The sequence below is a fragment of the Molothrus aeneus genome, chromosome 2 (genome assembly GCF_037042795.1).
Source record: "Molothrus aeneus isolate 106 chromosome 2, BPBGC_Maene_1.0, whole genome shotgun sequence".
Classification (NCBI taxonomy): Eukaryota; Metazoa; Chordata; class Aves; order Passeriformes; family Icteridae; genus Molothrus; species Molothrus aeneus.
In genome coordinates this window covers 53370092-53391953 of record NC_089647.1, presented here as the reverse complement: position 1 = coordinate 53391953, position 21862 = coordinate 53370092, and the positions used below count along the sequence as shown (strand labels likewise).

Sequence of the window (21862 nt, the reverse complement as noted above, 5' to 3'; positions counted from 1 at the left end):
TGGCTTTATTTCTTCTTTTTCATTTCCCTTTTTCCTTTTTCCCTTTTCCTTTCTTTTTTTTTTTTTTTGGGTTTTTTTTTGGTGTTTTTTTGTTTGTTTGTTTGTTTGTTTGGGTTTTTTTTGGTTTTTTGGGGTTTTTTTTGGAAGCAGCCTTCTTCTGTAGCATGTGAGGGAGTGATGCAATCAAAGACTCCATCACATCATATTTCAAATGCTCAATTATTCACTGAATGGTAGAGTCTCCACCCCTGCTTCCCGTACCTGCATTTTAATTTACTTGAAAAAAATTATGGTACTACGAATGTCTGGTCAGATGTGTGCCACCACTGCCTGCCAAGTCTCAGAGAGGATAAGCAGCAGCAAAGGCAGGAGAAACATGAAAAGATCAAGACACAATTCACTTGACCCACTGCTATGTCTAAAAATACCAACTATACTGATCTTAAAGGATAATGAAATATTGGAAGGTTATTCCAAAATGGTGAACAAGCAGATCAAGGATTTATTTTAAAAACTGAAGAACATGGACAAGAGGATAACCCTCAGCCAGCAATACACTCTTCAGGATGTGCAAGCAATGCCCTGAAGGGCCAGAATCCACTGTGCATTGCAGTTCTCTTTTCTTATCCACATCCAGGGAGCTTTCTGCCAGTTTTGCACTTGGACTGGTTTTAGAAAAGATCATGTGTGAACATACACTGCACAGTTTTATTGTTGAATCTTGAGAAAGAAGGCTTATGAAAGTCCTGATAACTGTGTTCCAATATTCACAGGGTGGTTACAAAGAAGATAGAGAATCCCTTTTTTACAAGTAGTCTATGGAAAAAATGAGCACTTATGGGTACAATTTCCTCCTGGGGAGATTCTGATTGCACACAAGAGAATAACTTTTCACAATGAGAACAATCCACCATTGGAATAATCTCCCCAGGGAAGTGGTGTGTTCCCCAGCACTTGGGGACACTTAAGATTTGGCTGGAGAGGGTGCTGAGCTTCTTTTAGACCATGCTTTTGCCTTGAAAGGTTGGTTGGACCAGATAATCCTTGAGGTCCTTCCAACCTGGTATTGCACAGTTGTTAAAACCCATCTTACACATCCACAAGTTGCATAAATCCTGTGGAGGCTCTGGTGCCATCCAGCTCTGTAGGTTAACAATGGGAGAGAGATTTATCACAGAGTTATCTTGCAGAACGTGGTCTGTTTTGCACCCCTTGCAATCCCATGCAGCCTAAGTGGGCTGGACTCCTTGTGTTCTTTTTTTTTTTCTCATGCATCTTCCTTTCTGTAAAAGATGGAAAACTGAAGTATCTTGCCCCCAGAGGAAGAAATATGCCTCTCAGTGACCAGCTGACCAGACAGTCCCTTCCACATGCTGTGCTGAACTCCATCCCCAGCAATGCTTGTGACGTGGAGCTGTCATGTGGAGATTATTGCTGAGGAAACTGCATCTCCCACAGATGTGTTAAAAATTCCCCTGTGGGCCCAGGGAAGCAGGGGTGAATCCCATTTCTTTCTCAAATAAAGGTGGCTACAGAGCAGCTCTGCCTTACTGCTGTGGGGTGACCTCTGCACACCTCTGAGCAGCCTCTTAGGAGCCAAACCCAACCAATAAAGAAGGGAACTAAATACTGGCTTTGCTGTGACTCTGGTGGCTGCCTTCAGCTGCTCTTGCACAAGCGAGGCTGGGAGTTGTTGCAGCAGCACATTTTTGCCTCTGGTTTGTGAAGTGCAAGGGGTGCTGTCTTGTTAAACAGTTTTCTGTTCTTTTAGGGGATTTTTGTACCCCCTCAGCCACATAACTTTGCTTCACTTGAAAAAGTTGAAATGTTGTAAATACTTTGATGTAAAGAATATTATGGATTTTTGCACCAGGAATGGCATTTTGACTCATTGTATTTCCGTAAGACTTCAAAAAAACATGCTTGTGTGCATTTTTTAAAATTGCTGTTGTTACCATTGGCACAAAAGGTAGTAAAAGCTGATGATACAGTGATTTGTTTTGTACTTTTTAACATAAGACTGGCAGAAAAATCGTCTTGTTGCTCAAGAGGCTTTAAATCCCCACCCTTGAGCTGTGATTCAGCAAATTCCTGGAGTAACCCTGGTCTGAAGCCCGGGTTCCTCCTTGTCCTGTCCTGTCGGGGGTGGATTTCTCCTAGACAAGCCAATGAACAGAAGCTCATTTATTTATGTATGTGGTGAGGAGGAAACTTACTGCACGGTCTCCCCACCTCTTCCTGCAAAATGTTAGCTCACTTTCGCACCAATCGCTTCGGGTCCTGAATGAAAAGGAGTGAGCAGCAGCAGAGCCGGGGTGTAGGAACTGCTGATGTGAACATCACTCCCTGGCTCTGCTGCACACCTCGTAAACACTCGCTCTCACCTCATCTGAGCTTCAGAGAGAAGCAAAAGCCGGCTGCCTGCACCTTTCTTCAGCAAACCTGCGGCGCTCTTTCGGAGAGACAGGGCTGAGCCCTCTGCTAATGACTGACATCACCGAGGAAATACGCTTGCTTGCTTTTTTTTTTTTGGCTGCATTTCCCCCCGCACTGGCAGTATCTTGATGGGGAAGCTGATCTCCAAAGGCTGGAGGAAAAGAGATGCTCGAGTTATCATGCTGGGGCTCGACTTCGCTGGCAAATCCACCCTTCTGTACAAACTGAAGAGCGGCCAGGCTGTGGAGACCTGCCCCACGGTGGGATTCAACGTGGAGTCTCTGAGAACTCCCTGTGGTATTTCCTTCACCCTCTGGGATGTTGGGGGACAAGACAGCCTGCGGGCCAGCTGGCCGAACTACCTGGAGGACATCAACACCCTCATCTTCGTGCTTGACAGCACAGACACGGCCCGGCTGGCTGAAGCAATGGCAGCCCTGGAGGAGGCCCTGAGCCACCCCGGCATGGCTGGCATCCCTGTGCTGCTCCTGGCCAACAAGCAGGACGTGCCGGGAGCGCTGGCTCCTGCCCAGCTGGGCGAGATGCTGCGGCTCGGGGGGCTGGCCAGGCACCGCTGGATGCTCCGGGGCTGCAGTGCCCACACTGGCCAGGGCCTGCAGGAAGTGCTGGCCATCCTGGGAATGCTGCTGCGGGGCTCAGGGCACAGCTCCCTGTCCCAGGAGCAGCCCATCACGGGGCTGGTGGAGAGGAGGCGAGCTCCAGAGCAAACCTGACCTTCACATGGACCCCTCCCTCTCACGGCTGCCAGCAGGTTTGTCACTGGGGATTCCAGCCTCCAGGCACCCCTACAAGGAGCAGAGCTGCAGCTGGGACACTCGGTGATGTCGGGATCTCTCGCTGGTCAGAGTGACCCCGAGATACATTGGAAATTCTCTTTTCCCAGCCCGGGGGTCGAAGAAGGAGTCAGAGCTCTTCAGATCTCGGTCTCAAGGTTGTTTATTGTATCTTATCTATAAAATTCTTTCTCCTGACCTGCCGAGGTCCATCCAGCAAGACAGTCCAGGCACTCTGCCTGCCCCCAGGGCAGTGTTATCTTTTATACTAAAAACTACGTGTACAATATTTACAATTACTGTCCAATACCCATCACCTATGTTAGACAGTGAGCTTCTACCCTAAACCAATCTAAAAGTGCCAACATCACAGCAGAAGATGGAGGCCAAGAAGAAGAAGAAGAAAGGCTGGACACACCCAGATTCCTCCATCTTGCCCCTGAATCCCCGTTCTAAAAACCCCAAAGTCTACTTTTTCGCCTTGTGATAAATTCACTATCATTCTACTTAATTTGTCATGGCTTGCAGATCTTCATCTAAGGTTGGTAACTTGCTCCACAGGTCATAGTCAAAACCACAGGCATTTTGGGCTCTGTGCCAGGGTCTCTGAGACCCCTGGCAGGGGTCTTGGCTGCTCAGGACAGCCAGAGGGATGTCCTGGGTCCTGACATCTGAAACACCCAGCTCCTCACCACCAAAACCCACCGGGAGGATCTCTGAGCAAAACTCCCATCAAGGAGCAGTTTTGGCCACATCTCTTGGACTCTCATCTCTGGCTGCAGCTTGTCCCACTGTCACCACGTTCCACTCATTCACTGTCCTTGTGTGTCCAGAGGTTCAGCAAGGATGCTTTTTAACATCTAAGAATTTTAACAGAGAGGTGTGCAAGGAACAGAAGTCTTCTTCATTCTGCAGCTCTCAGCCCAGATACATTTATCCAGATGGGATGATCCTCACATGGGGGGAGCTTGGATGTGCCCCATGCTGCTCCTCTCTCAGCATGGATCACATGTTCATTGGCTGGGAATGCAGGAAAGCACTGAAAGGAATGGCTGGATGGGAGCAGTGTAAGCTCAGGACATCAAATGGGCAAGCAAGTAATTTGTTTTATTGTGGCATCTCCAGGTATAATAATCTTCAAGCCATGGAAGCAAGCTGGGATTTGATGGTGTAATGCAGTGTGTATATTAATTTATGCATTTCTTGCAATGGTTCTTTCTTTCTCCATTCATCATTTTTATCAAAGAATTATTTCATGGAAATGGTCCCTCATTTTCCTTGGATTATGTTTAAATATAAAGAAATCAGACCTGATTTTAAGATGCTTGGAAATAAGTCACCATAGCCAGTCAACCTCTAAATATCCTCATGGTGGCCAGAGCAGCCAAGACAAACCCTGTCTCTCAGACTTTTGAAACTGCATGAGACCACTCCACATGCATTGGCTGGGGACCATGGGCACCTCTGGGCACAGGCAGGTTGGTGACCAAAGGTCCCTCCACACTCAGCTGTGTTCAGGGCAAGTGAAAACACCTGTGCAGCTCACAACAGGACCAGGTTGTACTGTGTGGTAGCGATGGTCTTTGTCCAATCCTGCTCAACCTATCATTGGAAAAACCTATAAAATGTGTATCCAAGATTCTGTGGTCCAGAGTTAAAATTAAAATATTTTATAGTAATCCCTGCTTCATTATGAGATGAATGGGGGAAGGGGAGGGATAGGATACAACATTTTTATTTCTATTTTCCATTTCTGTTTCTATTCAGAAATCAGCTGCTTTCAAGGAACAGAATAGTCAGACTAGAAACACCAAGGAGAAATATACAGCAAAACCCCCTTCTGTTCATACCAGAGCATTTTACAGTTTTTAAGGAATAAATTGTCCAGCTGCTGCTGGTGCTGTTATTAGCTGCACTTCATAGAAGGCAGCAGCTGGAATAGAGAGCTCAAACAGTCACGAAGAAACAGAATCAGACATTTATAGGAAAGTCTCAATAAAAGAATCCTTCCAACTGTTTTAGCTGCATTGATGTAGAACTACTACATGCTATAAAACAGTGCTGCAGTGACAATGTGGCCTAAGCAGTCACAGTTATGAGAGTATTTAAATAGCACTGAACCATATAATTAATTCCATGACCTCTGTGCATGGTGAGGAGGACAAAATCACGTCTTCAGATCTTTGCAGGTGACATAAGCTGGTTGATCTACCTCCAGCTTGTTGCAGGTGGTCATTTTTTATCTCTAGCACCCAAGGCTCCAACACATCTGTTAGCCATTTTGGACACAAGTTCTAGAGGCTAGTGTCCAAAATGGCCATAAAAGGCTCTGTACTGCATTGCTATGCCAAAAAAAACCATTGTCCTAGTTGAGTTTGCTGGTGTTTTGGTCTTGTGTCTCACATGGCACAAAACAGAGAATTGTGCATCAAGGTGAGTTCAACAGAGACTGAAAGGCTGTTGTGGTGATGTCTTACTAAGTGCCCCTTGATGCCTGCATTCGATTCTACAGGATTGTCTGCTGGTAGTAAAATGTGGCATTGAAACCTTCCCATTTTCCTCTGAGTGTTTTCTAAGCTCCTTAAAAAGATAAAAAATAGGCTTTTCTGGCAGCAAATAGAGGTAAGCACCAGCCTTTGCCAGACATCACCAATTAAAAATGAAAACAGCAAGGTGGGAGGTGGGGAAGAAAGGGCAATGGGGAATCCCGAGGGTCTGAAATGATGAAGCAACATTCCAGTTACTGAAATTGTTCTCACTTCCCCTGAAGCAGTAATTTGTCAAAACACCCCATCTCATGGGGCATCATGTGATTTACCCTCCTTGTTTTCTGGAATAAGGCTTTTCCGGACACTGGGTCACATTACTCAGCCCATTTATGCCATTGTTCAAAGACTGTCAGAGCAATGATGGGTCATAATATTTGAAATAGAAACACAGAGTTTACTTCTAATGATTTCCCTTTTCTCCTGTGTTGGACAGCTGCTGAAACAAGTCAGTCTAATGAGCACTGCTCTAATCAAAGGCTTGCTGGACACTCACCCAACAGCACTTAAATGTTTTCATGTCAAAACTCCTGCCTGGTTCAAAGGCAGTCTGCAGGAAGCAGCCAGCTCAAGGGAGGGAAGTTTGTTACCTCTTTCCTGGCAATTCTGCGGAGAGCCCCTGCCACATGGAGTGATATTAATCCCTAAAACATCTCTCCTCATGGATTTCAGCCAGGAGAGCACCCTCAAACTTAGTTTCCCTCTTCCTGAGCATGTGATAGATGTCACAGTCTTGGCACTGATTTCTAAAAATAATATAGCTTCTCTCTGGATAGCAGGTAAAAGAAAAATCCTTAGAACTTTGCTTCAGGTTCCTCACAAATCTGAAACATCCTTCAAGTTATTTTTCCCAGAGCCCACTCTGGTTGCTCAAGATTCTTTTGTAGAAACTTTGCTGGATGCACTCTGGTGTGCATTGACATTTACAGGGACATAACCAGAATCCATAGTTGTGCATTAACCTTCCCAGCCACCCCTCCACTGAGGTGAGCCATACAATCATCTACTCTTGCCTGGAGCTGTCAAGCAGCCTCTCTGCCCAGCCCTGTTAGCAATTCCAGGCCCTGGGCCTCCCATCCCTCCTCTGTTTTGCAGGGACTGCTGCAGTGGGGGTTACCACCATGCCTTGCTGTTTTTTCAAGGACACCAAGACACTTCCCTGCTCTTTCACACTCTTGATAAAAGGACATAGCTTATTCCTCAGTGATTTACCAACTTTTCTGTGGTTTTAAAGCAGTTTCCTGAGTATGACCCCAACACAGATTTATTTTTTAATTCTTATCAAGAAGTTTTCCATCCTACTCCAGAGAGCAGGAAAGCAGCAAACTGGGGAGAAAAGAAAAAAAACAAAAACCAAACAACCAACATTAAAACCAGGAAGGACAATTCATCTTTCCCTCTTCACCAGCTCAGGAAGGGTGACTCACCTTTTCTCTGCTCTCTTCACAACTTCCATTTTCCAGCCAGTCCATGACACAAAACAGTTTCTACTTGCACAGGAGCTGATTTCTGCTGCTGGCATTGTTGCTTTATTTTCAGATGGAGCTACTTGCCATTTGTCCTGCAGTTCCTGGTGGAGCTTCCCTGATGGGTTTCAGTATTGCTGAAGGGCCTGAGACCAGAGGGGAACCATGAGATCCCAGGGCTGCATGGTGAGGGCATGGACAGTGGCCAAAAGTATTTCAAGAGGGAACAGGCAGGCACAGGGTGCATGAGAGGGATCTGTGACCGGATGTAACACTGGGAGGAGAGTGTTTCGGCAGCAGCCAGAGACCTGGAAAATGCTCAGGAGAAGAAAGGTCAATAAGAAGTTCTTTAAAGGCTAAGAAGAGCTTTCTTTTCAAATACAATATGGAAAAAAAATTCTGATCCCCCTTTTTTGTTAGGAGACAGGCTGTATAATGCAGTGAAATGTCTTAATTTTTGCTTAATACACCTAACAGCTGTAAAGTAATTTCTTCCTCTTGAAGAAACCCTGAAATGCCACCTGTAAAGATTCTGCACAGGTAATTTACCAACAAAAAGCAAGAAGCAAAACCACGTGTGATGCCATCTCTTAAAAAAATCAGAACTGGTGCTAAATGGTATTAAAAGCCAGTCATGCAATAATGATTAAGACAAATGACAAACTACTGTCCAATACATCACAGGTTTCAAAGGGTTAATTAACTGGCCTTCATCTAAGCTTTCCCACACTTGATTGTTTTCATGATGCATTTGCTTGAGTCAAAGCCCTGAGCCTGCCATCTGGATATTGTTAAAAATGCCAGGTGAAGGCTGGGATTTGGGTTAGGAACTCAGGGATGCATCCATAGCCAGGAGTGCATCATCCCCACATCTTATACTTCACGCAGTGTGACTTGCATAAAATTCCTGCCAAAAGGGAAAAGAAAAAAAAGATAATTTAACCAACTGCTGTGACCCAGACCTGACAAGTGTGTCCCCCTCTGCCTGTGCTCCACCTGCCTCTCTGTGGCCCAGAGCACAAACCCCTACTCCAACCCAACCTGGACAATCCTCCTCTCCAAAGTTCTAATGCTTTAAGCCAGACCAGCACCATCAATGTCTGGTCTGCTAACTGCTGTGAGATACAGCAAACAATCTCTGTGGAGCTCCTAGAGCTGAGAAACTGTTCTTTAATTCTCCCTTACACCTCAGATTTTTATTAGGTGTTTTTTGGCCTGTGCTGGCTGAACACATTTGGATGTGCCAATTAGGGTTTTTTTCCAACAGGCCACAACCACTTGCACAAAAATCCCTGCTTGGTGAACGGTGGCTCTGCAGCAACACTTTGCCTTGGGCATAAGAGAAATATTTGCTTTTTAATCAAACAGTGGTGGGGTTACAAAGCCACTGGTTCCTGCACAAAGACAACAAAGTCACATGGGCCCATGTGAGGTTTGATAATGGTGGGAAAGGACTTTGGAAAGACCAAACTGGTGGTTTTCTGGGGAAGAAAAATACCTGCTGGGAAGAGAGTTGTGACCCTCATTTCCTGGGGGATCAGGGGACAGTCTGTTCTGCTTATAAAGACACAAAATTTACACCTCACGATTTTCTGGCTTTTGACAGCACTTAACAGTAGTCCTTTTGTTTAATAATGGTGTAAATGAAGACTAAAAGTCTTCAGTGCTAAAAGTCCACCTTGCAACACAGGCAGTATTTTCAGAGACTTGAGGTTTGGGTCAGTACAGGGCTGGAGCAGGGGGTCAGCACTGCACCAGCTGTAAGGTGTCTGCACAGTGTGCCTCAGGGTGGAGCTGGCACAAGGATGGAGATGTAGCTTCTCCCTGATCCTTGGGGAAGGCCAATACAGAGGCAAAACATGACAGACCATTCCTGACGATGCTCCATTTCTGCACAGTGGGGTGGACCCATCACTAGCAAAGCAAGGGAAGCTCAGCCAGGAAGAGCAGGTTTTGGACTGCAGACATGGGAAAATAATCCTGAGTCTCCAGAGCTGCCCTGGGAAGAATGGGCATGGTGTCTGCCGTGCTTCTGAGAAAAAGCAGCTCTGCAAAGAAAGTGCCTGGGAATGACTGGGAGGGTGAGGGACATGTCCTGCTGGAGATGGCTGCAGGCAACCCCAGGCCTTTGGGTGATACAGGCACCTCAGCCTGGCAGGAAGGTGCTGATTTGACCCCTTGGTTCCTCCAGGCTTTCTCCCTTGGGGAGACCTTTATTCTCCTGTATTTCCATCCTGGGAAGAAGCACTCATGATTTACTTCAGTGAGATGCCACTTGTTCTTTTCTGCACCCTACCTTTCTTCCACACCACAAAACCACTCACATTGCTATCTGTTCCCCCAGCACCATCAGCAGAGGTAACAAATGACCTTGTTGTACCCTCCCCTGGCAGAGCTGAAGACCCCATTGGCCGCCTCCACCACTGCATGGGAGCTCAAGTGCTGCTAGAGGCAGGAAAACAGATCCTTAGAAAATTAATTCCCAGGGAAAAATGCAGGCCTCAACCACAGAGAGAGGCTGAAAATGCCACAGAATGGCTTCTGACAGGCTGTGCCTTCCTATGCCCTCAGGGCTGGCTCTGGCTGGCCCTGCCCTTGCGTGTCACTTGGACCAGCAGCCTGTGGAAATGCAGCCCTCGACTGCCCAGTCTAGGCCACGCAGGAGCACCTCACAGTCCCTTCCAACTTCCTCCCAGGAGTTGCATGCTCATGGAATTATTTCAGTCTCTTTGGTGCTGGAACTTCATGGATCTCCTTGCCATTTTCTTGAAGGTAATACCCCAGGAAAGAGCTTTAGATGACATGCCTGCTGTGAGTTTTGAGACTGTGTGTTATAACCATGATAGAATAGCAATCTAAATAATACAGCTGTTAAAAAAACCCCAAACAAGCAAACAAAAAACCCCTGCCAAAACAAACACCCAAACCCTAAAAAACAGGGACAGTGCAGGAAATTTCAGCTGCAAAACAAAAGCTAGGCAGCCTCAAGTCAATGGTTCAGTTCCAGCCATCTGTTTTATAACCCTGAGCAACTACACACTGAGTAAGGAGTAAACAAATTACGTCCACACCAACTTTCCCTGGTGTAATGGAGGGGGACAGCCTGACTTGGGCAGTCAGTCAGTCCCCAGGCACAGAGCCTGCAGCTGGCACTGACACCCACCTAGCAAGGAGCTTTTGCTTCTCTGCCACTGCTTTCAGCTCTCGCACTCTCTTAGGTTGGAAGGAATATGGAAGCAGTTCAGCAGCCTGCTGTCTGATGACTCCCAACAGGGGGAGAAGAGAGCCCCCATGTCCTCAGTGGAAACACTTTAGTGCTTGCAGTGCTTCTGTTAGAGTAGGTGACTGGGACTGGGGTAAGAGCAAACAAAGGCCCTGAGGAATACTTTTTGTATTCTTGCAGCTGGAAGCATAAGAAGCAGCCCCCAGGTTACATCAAGAGAAATAATGGACCTCAGTAAACTTCCATTTCTGAACATGCAGGATTCACATTTGCAAATTTTCTTTCCCATGTTTAGGGACCAAGTCTCTCTTCTATTAAATTTAAACTAATACACAACTGAGGTGAGTAAAACTCCTAGAAAAATTCAGGAGTTTAAATGTTGACTAAAATATCAAATACAGAGAAAACTGTGACCTTTACAAGAAGTGATTTTTTCCCTTTCCATCAGTTATTAATATTTCAAGAACAGACCTCTGGTTGACTTCACACAAAAACACCTCCCTGGATAACAATAGCCACACAAAGCTCAGTGCAAACTCTTGGCTCTATGCTGCTGACAATGAGGTTGCATAAAACCCCAGCAGTTCGATGGCAGGGAGAAAGGAACACGCTGCTGCTGCAGGAGCAAAGTGCCACCTTGGTAATTACTCCCCTTGGACTGGGCCCTTTTCTCACCAAGGAGTTAAATATTTTAGCACAGAGCCCTGAAATGTGAGAATTTGAGACTGATATTACAGAACTGGAAGTATTATTGCTAAGTATCCAGCACATTCAGCTCCCTGTTAATGTTCACAAATGAGCCTTTTGGACAGAAATTTTTCCATGTGAGATGCAACATTTTAGCAGCAATTGAAACAAACACACATTAAAAAGGTGGGAGGTTTAGCCACTTTTTTCCTAAAAATTTTTATATTTGTTCCAAACTGATAAAGGCAGTGACTGAGAGATCTGAAACAACTGAAAGAGCATTTTTCTTTTGAAAAAGCAACACATTTTTCTACATATGTGATTTAAAACATGAGAATTAGATAAGTCCAAATTCTCCCTCTACACCCATCGCCTCCTGAGATGTATGTGCTTCTGTGCTTAACATGACAAAACCTATGACCAGGCAAACCACTCCTAGAGGACCAGTGTCAAATAAACACTGTCACAATTACTGGGCCAGACCTCCTGCAAGCTGGGATCATCATGGCAAGAACAGAAGGAATTTATCCCATATTTTCAATGTTATAACATGCAGAAGTATGCAGATTTCAGGGAGCTCTACCGGGATATAAAAGTACAAAATGTAGGGGAAACCAGCTGCAAACTGCATCAAACAGATAGAACAGTGATGAGTCTAATCTCAGGGCAAGAGCTGCAGCTTCCCCTGAGCATCCCTCTGCACAAACCTACAACTGACCTTGCTGAAGCCTACTGGCAAAATACTTCAATTTCATCCTCCCTCTTTGTGTACAAACAATTTTGTATGGGCGATCATCTGGCTCCATGAATCAGGATTAAAAACAATCAAATACAGCCACTAAAGATGATCAGCCTGCAAATAGCAGAGGCAGACATGAGCTCCCTTACACTTCATTTCAGCACATTAAAAAAATCCAACCACCAGTTTTCCACAGGACCCTACTTAGGAAAGAGGATGGTTCATCCATGTTCCACACCTTTGTGTGTCCCTGAGCCTATTTAGTGTATGGAGCAAACGGAGAACCAACTTCCTCCTGCAGCTCCCCCAACACGTCCAGGGAAGAGTCTTCCTGCAGGGTACCTAAATCCTTCACAGAACTTGCCATTCTTCCTCTGAGGTTGTGTGGTGACATTCACCTATTCTACTGCTACAGATGAAGGCAGCAGCCTAAAGGCTCCAACCTTCATTTTAAAACAAAAGAATAATCTTATAACATTCTTAGGTGTGGTACACAAGGTAGCTATCTCTCCAACATTAAAACCTTACAACTAAGGTTGGAAAAAAATCAGCTTTTAAGTTCCTTTACAAACTGGGCTGCTGCTCAAGAAAGCTGTATCATGAGTGCATTTGCACACAAAGCAGTTCATGTGCCTGCAGCAGCAGCTGGAGAGCTCCAGGCCAAGGCAGCAGCACGGAGCAGACCTGCCCATCACGTTTCTGTGGCAGGATGGTGCACACACAAACCGGGATCAGGGAAGTAGAAAGCTGCTCTAGCTCCTACCTCTGCATCTTGAGACAGGGCAGTTTTCCTGAGCAGCCTCAAATAATGTCCCAGCCTGAAGCAGACCAAACCTGTGCATCTCAGGCAGCTCCAGCTCACACTGCTGTCAAGGTGACAGTGACAATCATAACAAACCCCTGCAGCAAAATCTCCCAAGGCTTTGCCTGCTGGAGCCCTCAGTTTTCTACTGATTGGGTTTTTATCCTTTTCTTCCTGAAAAGGGCTTCCTAATGGCTTGGCATAATTTGTTGTCCTACATACGTTTGAATAGAAGTGTAATTATGCCACAAAAAGGAATACATTTTATGCAACAAAATAGAAGGAACACAACACACTGCATTTGGTGGAAAGGACTAGTTTGAATGACATTCAGAATCTAGAGGGCATTAGAGAAGAGCCGAATAACAAAGTAGGCCCCAGCTGAGATTAAAAAAAATCAATGAAACATCTACCTGTTAGTGGCTCTTCTTACTCATTTCTGTTTAGCAGATCAAGCAAACAATATGGAAGTGTCTGTATTTTTACAAGTATGGGGAACATTAGGATCATCTGCATTTTACTCTTTCTAAACAAGACATGTCTTAAAATAATGCATTATTTATTCCAGTGTAGTCTTTCAAGTCCTCCAGGTAGGATCTAGAGGATGATTATCAGGTTGCAAAAACCCAACACAAGTCAGTTTGTCACCTGAAAGCTGAAGGAACCAAAGGGATTAAACAGCTTTTGGAAATGGGACTTAGGTTCTTATGAAATCTTTTTCCTTTATATCCCCATGGATGAACATTTGCAAAGACTTAAATACAGCACTGGAAGCTCTTCTCCATCTCCCACCCATGGAGACAGGGGCTTCTCCAGGTGGCTCAGCCAACTGACACAGAAAGGATGGCAAAGCCACTGCTGCAGTCACAGGCACCTTTCAAGTGGTCTCCCCTTCCACTGGTGCTGTCCCGTAATTAAAGCAGGACTGTACTAATTAGGAGGCTGTTGGACAGTGCAAGTCTCTGACACTTCCAAGCTGTTCCCAAGCAGCACCCCAATGGGGTCACTTGGGCCAGGGGGAGGGATACTGGCCATGAAAGGCTGTTGGGCCCAAGGCCAGTTTTGGTGCACACTCCCTCCCAGCCCACACCGGGCAGGAGCTGGGCTCCCCTTGTGCAGCATCCTGAGCTTAAATTAATGATGAACCAGCAATCAGCCTTGGACCAGGAGCCTGAAAGGATGTTTCTGGAGGTAGAAGACAACTGTGGAAGTTCCTTGACATTCTTGGTCCTCCTTCAAGCCCTTGAACTGAAGTCACTATTTCAATAATTACATGGAACAGCTGCAGCCCACTTACCAGAGCCCCCTGTACACACCTGGGAAACATCTCCATACAAAGTATAAAACTCCGTATCCAAAGTTTCAGAGATGACTGCATTAGCTTGCTTTATTCATACTTGTAACATACTTCAAACTTTGATGCGGAGTTCTGCTAACTAATATCTAGTCAAAGACAAAAACCCCTAAGTCAATCCATGAAGACTAAGCAGTTCCATAACCTTCAAAATAAGTTCTTGAATGTTTTATAGTATTTGATAGCAGCTTTTTATTGGTTACAAAACCTAAGCCCATATACAAAATTAGGAACACATTTAGATGCCTCTTTGAAAGAACGTTTTAGTCTATTTTAACTGATAGTTTAAAAAAATAATAAAAACAATGCAATTTTAAACACTGTTCTGAAAACGTAAAAGTGCAGCAATATACTTTGTTTCCTTTATTAACTATGAAATGGTGCAATCCCAATCAAAAGCTGATAAGGTCACAGCAGAAAGAACTGAGCAGGCACTTTCACCTGCCTTACCCAGTTCTCCGATGTTCACTTTTATTGTAATGCATTGAGTGCAAGAAAAGGGTCGAATCTTGACAGGAGAGGGAAACTGTTGTCTCATCATCAATTTGCATGTCATCTCTAGAACAACAGTGAGCGTAGGCTGAACCAGGTATGCATCAGTCTATATGGTGTATTGGAGACTAGACTGAATTAGAAGGGGGAAATATTTGTTCACAATAACATCTGCTGGAACTCTAATTTCACAAAAACTTTGTGACCTTACCTAACTTTGACTTTTTATTGTTTAGTTTTTTAGCGAACACCACACAGTTTCAAGATTTTAGACTATAGTGTGTGAATAGGATGCAGTTACCATATGAAGCTTCAACTCAACTTCTGGGAAAAGAAAAAAGGCACAATGAACTTCAACTCAATTTTATGTGCACAAGAGTTGAAAAATCTGAGCCACCTTAAAGAGAAATTGATTCTAAAATTTATAAAACCTATAAATAATCAGAGGCCAAACCACTATATTAAAACAGATTATCTAGCAAGTAAAAATCTTGCAGTTTAAACATACGCTTGTATCCAGCTGAGATACAAGACAACTCACTCTTTAAAGTGGCTCCACCTTGGCAGATATATATTTAATGAATGCACACCTGCTATGTGTTGTTCATCAGTGGAAAAACAGCTGATCCACAAAGCTCTGATGGCATCTGTCCTTATCTTCATCACAGTAAATACAACCCACATCCAATAACTAAATTAGTTTAGATTTTTCTATCCCTTCACATCAATGCATTGGGAAATTACACCCAGTAAACAACAGCAACAAAACCAGTTTGTGTGATAGCTTACAGAATTTCAAAATTACCGATCTTTGCCCCAGCAATACCAAAATCCCTTTGAGAGTGACTGGGTCAGGCGATTTTCCAAAAGCAATGACTTCACATACCCTATAGAAAGTTATTTAATGTGCGCTGCACATCAGGTTTACGCTGAGTAACGGCAGCTTCAATACAGCCTCACACATCAACCAGTTTGTATGTTTTTAATCACATGAATAAGATTTGAGACTAACTTGTGAATTATTCTTCCAATACTCCAAGAATGAAGCTTTTATGACGCTTCTAAGTAGTTGCTGGTTTGTTGCCAACCACATCATCATAAGCACTGGTTACTAAGTAAAAAATAGTTTAAGACTAAATTACAGTAAACATGAAAGCTCCACAGTTTAAACCCAATATAAATCAACCATATCCAATTATCAATTTCAAACAGAAGATATTGACTACTGAAAGTTGAAAGCAAGATTCTTTTTAACTAATACATTTTTGGACAGAATTTTTTTCTACAGTCTGGGACTCTTGCTTTCAGCTTAAACAGAAGTTCAAGTCCATAACAGGTTGTAGCTCAGGTAAAATACCATGCACAGCATTTGATTACTTCAAAACAGCAGGAACACACAGGCTGAAGTGAGTGGTCAAATAGGGCTCGCTGTTCTCAAAAATTAGGTATAATGGCAAAAGCTTTACCAGTCCAAATCTACAGTTCATTCTCCAACCCTGGTTTCTGAGGCAGTTAATGAACACACATCAATTACTGATAGCTGAAGTAGTTTTTTTTGTTTCTTTTAAACTTAAGTGTTTAATCAATTGCCAAGTGTTGTGTTTCTATAAGTTACTTTTATTTCAGTTTCACCAATGAAATTCATTTGGCTTGCATTTTTGAATCTATTCTTCCACATAAAGTTTATGAAAATATGTTTGTGGAGGACGATGATGGAGGCTCAGAGCAAATTGGGCCCCTGTAAAGTCTTCCAAAATGTATGCATCATACCAAAGTGTCTTGATCCACAGCGCACCATTTTCCAAAGAAGCTACTTTTCCGTGGAAAGCCAATGTGCCACCACTATGGAATATTCTTAACAAAACTGCAGATTGCGGTTGTCAGCATGTGGCACCAGGAAAAAGGCAAAAAAAGGTAGTTGGGACTGTTAAAAAGAATTCTGAAATAGTTTAAGAGATCATGCATATGCATTTACAGTCCATGTGATAGTGATGTTTGGCAACTGCAAAGTGACCAATACATGGCTTGCTTTAGAAGCATCAAAACGAAGAGGCATGTGTGTCTTGGAGCCTTTTGTTTCTTCACTTGGTAGCCATCTGGTGGTGCTTCGTACTGGTGTGGGACAACAGAAGCTGCACTTTTTCTGAACTTAAAAATTAAATTCTTTTGTTTGAAGGTTGGCCGTTGGGTCGAAGTTGTAAGTACCTCCTTGAGTGGCTTCAGGAATGAGACTGGGGTCTTCATCAATCTACAAAACACAACAGCAGAAACACATGAGAGGCTGATTTCCTGCATCACTGGGTACACAGAGAAGAAATTCACAAACATTCATGTTTTCTTTTTTTTTAAAGTATTATCGCAGTAAAATTAGATCTGTTTTTCCAATTAAATTCTCCAAATATGTTTAAAAAGAACAACACATCAACTCTGTTCTAATACCATTAGGGAAACAGAAAATTTTTATGGTAATTTAGGGTCAGTGCTGCTGTTTGGTCAAAGCAGTTGCTATTTTAGCTATGCAGTTTAATTTTCAGTGCCAATTTTTAGTACTTCTGGAGTTGGCTAATAACTAGTTGTGGATTCCAAAATTAGTTTTGTATTTTCTCCCATTTTCTTTCAACATGAAAATATATTTTTATCAGCAGCTGATAGAAATACTTATATAAAGCTTAATAGACTTAGTATCTCCTATCAGAATTTGAAGGATTTAGAACTCATTTCAGAGCAGTCTCATAAGCACAAAATCTGAAGTTGGTTTTACATCAACAGTATTCATTGCTCTATTGATACAGAGTGAAAGGCATCAGCAGCCAACTTCACCCAGCTTCCTCTGAGCTGTTAGAATTTGGTATTTACAGCCTCAAGGAATAGCAAATAACATGGTCAGTAGCAACAAAATGCACAACTTCAAACCCTACCCATCCTCCTGCAAATCACCAGCTGCACTGCTCTCTGAGCCTCATTTGAGGTCATGTGTCATTCTGAAGCAGGAAAGAGCCTTTGCATGCGGGGGTCTGAAGAGCTATCTGAGAGACCTGGCCTTGCAGTAGTGCACACATCAGAACTGACTCATCCAAAATCTTTCTCTTGACTTTGGGTGACACTGTTTAAAGCAGGGGGAAGAGATTGAGGCCTTTTGTGACCACAACAATCTGCACGTCATGCCCACATGAAGACTGAGTCTGGTTTCAGAACGTTTCACAAAACATTTTTGTCTTGATAAATTAGCACTTCTGCCTTCTGCAGGGATACTACAAAGTAACCCCACCTAAGCTCACCTGCCTTTAACACACAAAACTGAAGTCAGGAAGCTGTTAGTGCTGGTCCTACAGTACAGGCAGTGCACTTTACAGGGCTCAGCAAAGGAACAGATGGGATTAGCAATGAAGGGACATCAAGGAGCCAGCAACGTCTCATGAGAATACAGAAGCTCCTGAAGTGATAGAAGGCAAGATCACTCCTGGAGAGTCCATCATAACACTGCCAATCAGGCTACCATAACCAATCTCTTGTCTCCCTGGAGCAATTATGGAATTCCTACATCTGAGTGTCAGAAGCTCCAGAAAACATAGTAACAACATAAGAATCTGAAGGAAAGTCCTGCTCTTGAGTAAAGCAGGCATATTCAGCCCATCAGGCATAGATTAAATTGTATTAATGTAAAAAGTAAATGCAAAAAAGGGAGTACTAACCTCAACAGAGATATTTTCCACCCACATCAACCAGACTGCACTTTTCAGTTAGACACAGAAGTTTTAGAGTCTCTGCGGAGACTCTAGGACACTACTCACAGAATCACTACAAGCATAGGGAACTTCTCACAAATCTTAACCTCTGGTGACTAACTTCCCAATCATATAATGGGCCCATGAATTGAAAATTATTGACTCCTGAAGTTTGAACTCTCTAAATGCCAGCTCTATGTAAGAGAAGTACTGAAAACATAGTTCTACTAGGCTGTAGAACTACAGACACCCTGCAAAGCCTAGAAAAGGTAATTAGTCTTTGAACTGCATGTTGAAGCGCTCCTCGGGAATTCATAAGCAGCCAGTAGCAGGAGGAGCTAGAACCAGAGGGTCAAAACACCTATCCTAGGTGCCACAAAATACTAGATCAAACAGCTGCAGAAAGCGTTAATAGTTTTGATGACTCTTTTCACTGCAGAATCCAGACTGAGCAAATACAGTTGAAATACAAACATTTTTCTGAAAGTAAGGATCTGCTGCCCCTTTCAAAGACTGATGTAGGAGAAAATAAAAAAGGAGAGAAAATAAAAAGGAGAGCCAGAGAACTCTTTAGATTCCAATCACAAGTAATTACACGTCAATCTGACAAAACTAAGTGAGCATTGATCAATTTGTTAGGCAAAACTAGAGTAGTCCTCTAGATTTTGCTGAAGGAAAGTCCTGGTATTGAGAAACTCTTCAAAGACTTTAAATTGAGGGAAACTACTGAGCAAGGACCAGGAAAAATGACTTGGGAGATAATGTATGTTCATGACCACTGGAGCTGAGGAACAGTGACAATGTACTTACTGAGCTAAGAGCACAATACATATACGTTTCCATCTTTAGCATACTTACATCATCACCAGAGAAATATTGATCTATAATTTCAAATGCTAGTTTATAAATGTCTTCATTCTCATGCTGTTGCAAGGCTTCAATTTTCTCTAATCCTGAATAAAAGAAAATGGAGAAGAGTTTTGCAAGATTAAACCAGAGTTACTGACTACTTTAGAAAAATAAGAAAAATAATTAAACATTACTACTGAAACACACTAGAAAAGATGTAGCTCAGTTTGAAAATACGATCTACACAGCAGCTATCTTTGTCTCTAAGAGGATAGAGAAGTAGTTTGTGAACTTTATATGCCAGGGAATATTCCATTTTATAAGCAATGGATAATGGAGTCTTCTCTTTATTTAGATAAAACTCTTTAGTTTTTAAAACTTCTGTCTACTACATAACTTTTGGGTTAGTCGCTGTGGTTTCTATGTATCCCCAAAAAGAAGTGGCTACGTTTGTGTGTTGGCTGTAAGTTTAAAACAGCAAGGTGACAAAGCAGCTAAAAGACTACTCCCATTTTCAAACTGGATATGGAATAACACAAGGGAAAAGCTTCCAGTACATTACGTTCTTCAGTATTTCTTTATTATAATACACTAATTAGCATACATTACAACTTGGATTGTGATATTGAAAAGACTTCTCATCCTGCTTTGCTCTGTAATGAAATTGTGATCCTAAAACTGCTTCCAGGGCAATGAACTGGAGCAAGAATTGTGTGTTTTACCACAGGACAAAGTATGTGCAATTATCAAATGAAAAGAATTACAATTCTCATTGAAACCTAAAAAACCTATGCTACAGAAAGCTCCTTCAACAATTGCCTCTACACAGCCATCTCCAAACTGAAATAAAGAGAAAAAAAAAGGTAATGTCTCTCATTAAAAAGTCTCCCTTGTTTACTCAAATAGCCTATGTTAAATAACACTACAGTAAACATCAACAGCAGCAAGGGGAGGACAGAATAACATCCAGCCAATTAAATTTTTTAAAAGCCTAGTAAGTTCTTACCTCCACACTCTTCTATAATTTCAGCTATTGTGCTAGCCTCATCACCAGCCATTATCAGGATGTTTTTCAGGCCATCCAGCACCACCTGCACCACTTGAGAATCCTTTACTGAGAGTAGATTGCAGAATGGTGGGATTACATTTTGTTGTACAAGGTATTCAACCTAAATAATTAAAAACAAACAACAACAACAACAAAAATTTCAGCATTGTGCTTCTTACATAAATGGCTGCATATGCAACATTTTAGTGACAGCTTGAAATCCTGCTACACATACCTGATCTTTTCTCCCACTTATTGTCAAATTGCTAATTGCCCAAGCAGCTTCCTTTTGTGTCCCGAAGTCCCCCTGAAAAATAAAATTAATAGCTCATTAAAATCAGCATGGAAACATCTGTCAAACTTATTAAAAATCACAAACTCCTCATGTCAGATTTATAAAAAGACGATGACAACTTGCATAGCTGATAGCTTGACTGACCTTAGCCAGCTGGTGTATGATCATGGGGATTAGCCCAGCATCTATTACAGCCTGAACTTGTTGCTGGTTTCCTGCTGTGATATTGGAAAGGAACCAAACTGCTTCCTACAACGGGATAAAGCAAAAAAGTAGAACACTTTTAAAAACTAGTCAGCAGATGAAAAAAAGAACTTAACCAAACCTGACCACCTCAAAACCTAAAATCATACAATGAGCAATCACTAAACAGGCCTCCTCCTCCTCAGTAGTGCTTCTAGCACACAAACTTTTATTGTACTGTCAAAGATAAAAGGAATCAATGTAAAATTAATATGATTGATTCACAGGGCCAGATTCTCTCTCACACAAGAAGTGTCTCCATACATCCGGAAATGTGTGCCTTATATCCACTTTGCACTGCTGGACTCACAGACAGGCTTTAAACTTTCAATCAGTTTTATGAGGAAAACAGGAAAACTGGTAAAGCATCATAAAAAAAAGGACTTGCCCTGTAATCCTGCTACTGACAGCTCAGTAGTACCTTTCTGCTATGATAAAAGGAAGACTCCACCTCCCATTTTCTTCATGTAACATGAAGTGGTGTCCACAAATCCCGTTCAAGTATCACACATGACACTGTCCTGTGACTTTGCTCAGCAGTTACTCCTTCAGGAGGTTCATCCACATGGCTACCACCTATCTGATGGCAGTTATAAATTCCCAGTTACAAAGGGGGATACTTGTCATGACAATCCAGAACATCTTAAAAAGGCTCCTATCTTGAGTAAAAGATGTGGCAAGAAGGCAATTATGAAGCACTGCAGGAAAAAAACCCATGGGTTTCCACTTTTTTAGGGACGTGTATTTTATTTCTATTTGCCTCTCACAATATAGACTTGAAACAAAACTGAAAGCATTTCTGGACTTTTTTTTTTTTTTGGTACAAAAATAATTCCCTGCCCTTCAAAAGAGCTCTTCATCACTCTTTTGTGAAAGTTAAGAGGTAAGGCAAAAATAAATCACATCAGTTTGACTGTCAAAGATAACTTCTTCAGAGATCTTCACAGCTGACAGGGCCTGAAGAAACAGAGATTCCTCACAAATAGATTTTTCCTCAATGATACACTATATGGGGGAATTACATAATCGAAACAAAAAAGCCTTCTGCTCAACCAGACCATCTCTGCAATGGAAGATAGCACAATGACTAAAAAACCCCAAATAAGACGAAATACAGCTCTGGAAAAAGAGGCACTGATCACTTTGATCAAACTCTCCCTATT

At 42.8% G+C, this 21862-nt stretch overlaps 2 protein-coding genes across 3 annotated transcripts in view; one reads left to right on the top strand and one right to left on the bottom strand.

The window, feature by feature from the left end:
- The first annotated feature begins 2564 nt into the window (after positions 1-2564).
- ARL11 (ADP ribosylation factor like GTPase 11) lies at positions 2565-3170 on the top strand. Its single transcript, XM_066571215.1, has one exon. The coding sequence runs from the start codon at positions 2565-2567 to the stop codon at positions 3168-3170; it is 606 nt and encodes a 201-aa protein (XP_066427312.1).
- A 10883-nt stretch (positions 3171-14053) lies between these two features.
- KPNA3 (karyopherin subunit alpha 3) overlaps positions 14054-21862 on the bottom strand; it is a 48429-nt gene continuing 40620 nt past the window's right edge. For both annotated transcript variants that reach the window (XM_066544966.1, XM_066544967.1), the window contains 5 exons: positions 20601-20705; positions 20397-20468; positions 20120-20282; positions 19123-19217; positions 14054-16787 (listed from right to left, as the gene is read on the bottom strand). In XM_066544966.1, the coding sequence (XP_066401063.1) occupies positions 16689-16787; positions 19123-19217; positions 20120-20282; positions 20397-20468; positions 20601-20705 (534 nt within the window). In that variant the 3' untranslated portion in view covers positions 14054-16688. The remainder of the gene's footprint in view (positions 16788-19122; positions 19218-20119; positions 20283-20396; positions 20469-20600; positions 20706-21862) is intronic.